This window comes from Anopheles bellator, unplaced genomic scaffold (genome assembly GCF_943735745.2).
Source record: "Anopheles bellator unplaced genomic scaffold, idAnoBellAS_SP24_06.2 scaffold00559_ctg1, whole genome shotgun sequence".
In the NCBI taxonomy this organism is placed as follows: Eukaryota; Metazoa; Arthropoda; class Insecta; order Diptera; family Culicidae; genus Anopheles; species Anopheles bellator.
Genome location: NW_026684684.1, coordinates 1 through 3,910, shown reverse-complemented (window position 1 = coordinate 3,910; position 3,910 = coordinate 1). Strand labels below are relative to the sequence as shown.

Below are 3,910 nucleotides of genomic sequence, written 5' to 3'. Positions count from 1 at the left end.
CGATTGTGCGTTCGTCGCCGGGTAACGAAATAATTATGTATTTTTAAAATAAATGAAAAAATATATAAAGAATAAAAAAATAATTTACTGGTCTCTTGCTTTAATAGATTTTAATATATGGAATGAGCTATAATTTATAGCAACGCGACGTTTTATAGCAATAAAAAATCAATGCTATAACCTGAGCTTTTTTGACAATCGTCCGAAACAGTGTCCGTTTCTGCTGTTTTAGGCCATCCGACGGACGGCAAAACGGACGTCCGTCGGACGTCCGTCGGATGGTAAAACGGACAGTAAAACGGACATAGTTGCTCCTTGGGATGAAACCAACAAAAAAAGGAAAAATCTCGGCGAATATCATCGTCTATGCAGGGAGCTCGAAACTGACGAAGAACGTTTCTTCGTGTACTTTAGAATGTCGAGAAACAGTTTCGAAGCTTTGTTTAATCTTATCTGGGAATATCTGGTGTACCCGTTGGCTGACCGTTGAGACAGCGAGCGTTGCTAACTCGCGTCTTACCGAAATGTTTGCTCTACCAAGTTACACCAGAGAATAATAACTCGCGTTGGTTTGTACTAGTCATCGTACTGTTAAAACGATCCAAGCTCGTAGAACCAACTGTTACTTCAATCATTCATTGGTACGTAATACTGTTTCTGAAAATAAGTGGAGATGTTCACGCGGTTACTCAAGCTAAGCGATCGATCCCTATATTATCATCCCGGGATGCCTTATAATTAAAATTATAATTCAAATAATCTTTTTTAAGTGTTTCATATTTAATATCATTTTATACCCGACTACAACAGAAATACTTTATTTTATTTCAAACTAACATCAATTTTAATTTCGTGAAACAAAACAAACAACTGTCAAACCATTTCGCCCCTCTCACCCAAAAACCAAGTATACGAACCTTGGCCAAAGTTTTTTAGCGACACAAACGGAGCGTTGTCTTTTCGTACAGATTCGTCGCGCCGTACGAAGTTTTCGTCGACGCCGGTGTGAAGGGTCCCATAGAATGCCATATGAGACAACGCGTCGTTCGCAACGTTCCGTTCCGTTCATTTTGGTGTGAAGACGGCTTTAAAGCCATCTTCACACAGGGAACGTTAATTAAGTTTCGACGCGACGCTTTTTCCGACCTTTCACACCGGTTACGACGACGGCGACAGGCAACGGAAAAGTCTTTCGCCCTCTCGTTCGGGCGAAAACAATTAGACATCTTGGGTAGTTAAAAAATAATCGAAGATTACTCATTTGACGTTTTTTTTGTATCATAAGAATGTAAAATAATTTTAACTTAATTATTACTTGTAATACAAACACAAATTCATCATGAAACTATTTTAATTCTTGCACCAAAAATTCAATGTGTCTTGATCTTCCAAATATAAACACAAATAATCTGTCAAAACACAACACTTCGCCCCACTCACCCAAAAACCAAGTATACGAACCTTGGCCAAAGTTTTTTAGCGACACAAACGGAGCGTTGTCTTTTCATACAGATTCGTCGCGCCGTACGAAGTTTTCGTCGACGCCGGTGTGAAGGGTCCCATAGAATGCCATATGAGACAACGCGTCGTTCGCAACGTTCCGTTCCGTTCATTTTGGTGTGAAGACGGCTTAAGAGGATTTTCCGCGAGCGACAATTGAGAATGTTTTGAGTGCAGTGTTTGGACAGGTGCACAGTTCCTTATGACGTGGCTCCGACCTAATCCAAGACCAAGACGAGACCAATGAAAGCAGTTCCATATGCCTACACTAACACAAGGCTCGTCAGCAGAGGATTGCAGCTCACGACGATCGCGGTCCCGCCAGCGGAAGCGGAAGGACGATGACAGCGCCGAGGAACGGGGCAGTGTGACGGTGGCACCGGAACCGGACGACGTGGCACCGATCAGTGCAGAGTTAAGTGTTGTGGACGGCAAAACGCGCCGCTACAGTCGGATCAGCATGATCATTATTTATGGGCGCGAAGCGCTCTGCATTCTCGCCCTGCTGCTCACCACGTACGCCACTATTCAGAACACTCCGCCCAAGGCCAAGGCACCTCCACCACCGGTGCCATTCTTTTCGCGCGGTTCGCTTGTGTCCGACTTCCCTTCCGGTGCCCTCGGTACGGCACAAGCGCGGGTAGCCGTCACGGAGCTATCGCTCGTCTTCTACTACGCTCCGTGGTGCGCCGAGAGTCAGTATGCACGCCAAGCGTACGAATCCGTCGCCCAGCTCTACCACCGGGAGGCTCACTTTGTAGCTATCAACTGCTGGCAGCCCGGAGGCGAGTGTCGGCAGCGGTACACTTATTTACTTTCGTGGCCGGTGCTGATGGCGTACCAACCGAACGGGTTTGTCATCCAGTACCAACAAGCGTGGACGGCCGGTTCCCTTTCGCGGTTCGTTCAATCGTTGGTGGCGCCGCTGCAGCGGTTCGTCAATCCTGCCGACCTGATGGATCGAATGACCGGGAAGGATGTAAGTCCAGAAAGCCCGCCTCGATCACACGATCATCTGATCCCATCTCTTTTGTAGGCCGTGATCGTCGCATTCCTTGAGGTGACCAACGAAAGCAAACTTTACAACCAGTACTATCAGGCGGCCGTCAAGTGGCTCGAGAAGGATCCGTTCCAGGAAGTTTCATTCGGGGTCGTGACGGGCGAGTCCTGCAAGCTGTTTGGCGTGGAAACGCAACCTTCCATTCGGCTGTACTTGTGGAACGAAACAATCGTAAGGTTCCGCGGGTCTACGGGTCGTTTTGTTTCGCTGATACTAATTCATTTTCCTTCCGCGCACCAGGAGTACGTCGGTAAGGAATCGTGGACACCGAAGGAGCTGAACGGTTGGCTCGTTAAGCATCTGCAGGTCGTCTCGATGTGGATCGCACCGCCCGGGTCGAAATCCGGTACGATCGCACCGTACTTTCGGCAGGGTCCAGTTCTGTTTCTCTTCAATCCGCGGCCCCTGTATGCCGAGGGAGACAGTTCCGATGCGTACATGATGCTCCGGCAGCTCAGCATGCAGTACTACAACTGTGCCGGCGATACCTGGGTACAGGAAATGGCCCGTGAGTACATTGCCGAACAGCGTCTGGCCGCCCTCGAGCGGTACACTCACCGAAAGGTCCAATGTGGATCCATTCTGGGACGGCACCCGTCGCAGGATGACGACGAAGGCAGAGGGGCTGATGGTCGGGGCCGTGCCGGGATCGATCGCTCGACGGTGTCCGTTTCGTTTGTGAATGTGCTCAATTCGTCAAAGTTTGTCGATGGACGAAAGCTTGCGGGCCACTCGGGAGGATCGGAACCCGATTCCGAGTACTGCGACATAGCCCCGGCACTGGCCGGAAAGTGCCAACCGGTGGAGAGTTGCGGAGCCCGTTTCGGTCCCGAACGAAAACCATCCCTGCGGTGGAGCGGTACAGGGCAGCAGGAAGAAGAAGAGGGGTGTCCGGCAAGGGCACGCCCTATACCGGAGGCTCCCGAGCTGGTCACTTCAAGTGCAATCGATTCGACGCACGACTACCGGGGACCTAAATTGCTCACCAAACAGTACCTCCGCCGGCAGTGCGAGCTGTTTCGGTTGGCGGAGGACGATGGAACGCACTTGTTCTACCCGGAGCCGGAAGGAGAATCGGACGCAATCTACGCTGCGATCGGTGGATTGTCGTGCAAGCATAACAAAACCCTCACCTTCCTCAGCATGGACAGCACTCTTTACCATGCGTTTAGCGAGCGGCTTGGGGTCGACGTGCTGCAGGAACCGAACCAAACCGTGGCCTTCATCGTCGACGCCGAGAACGAATCGACGTACGCGCTACGGTCACCCATCAACCTGCGGACGTTGGCACGTTTCGTGCACGATTACTACAACCGCAGCTTGGAACGCTTTCAGCGATCGTCCAACATC

The 3,910-nt window shown here is 50.1% G+C and overlaps 1 protein-coding gene across 1 annotated transcript; it reads left to right on the top strand.

Annotated features, from left to right (window-relative positions):
- Window positions 1-1,548: 1,548 nt before the first annotated feature.
- On the top strand, window positions 1,549-3,907 carry LOC131214327 (thioredoxin domain-containing protein 11-like; the record flags this gene model as incomplete). The annotated part of the gene is made up of 3 exons (XM_058208709.1): window positions 1,549-2,479; window positions 2,537-2,731; window positions 2,801-3,907. Coding segments are annotated over exons 1-3 (2,022 nt in total), but the record flags the coding sequence as incomplete, so codon positions are not given.
- Between the last annotated feature and the right edge of the window lie 3 nt (window positions 3,908-3,910).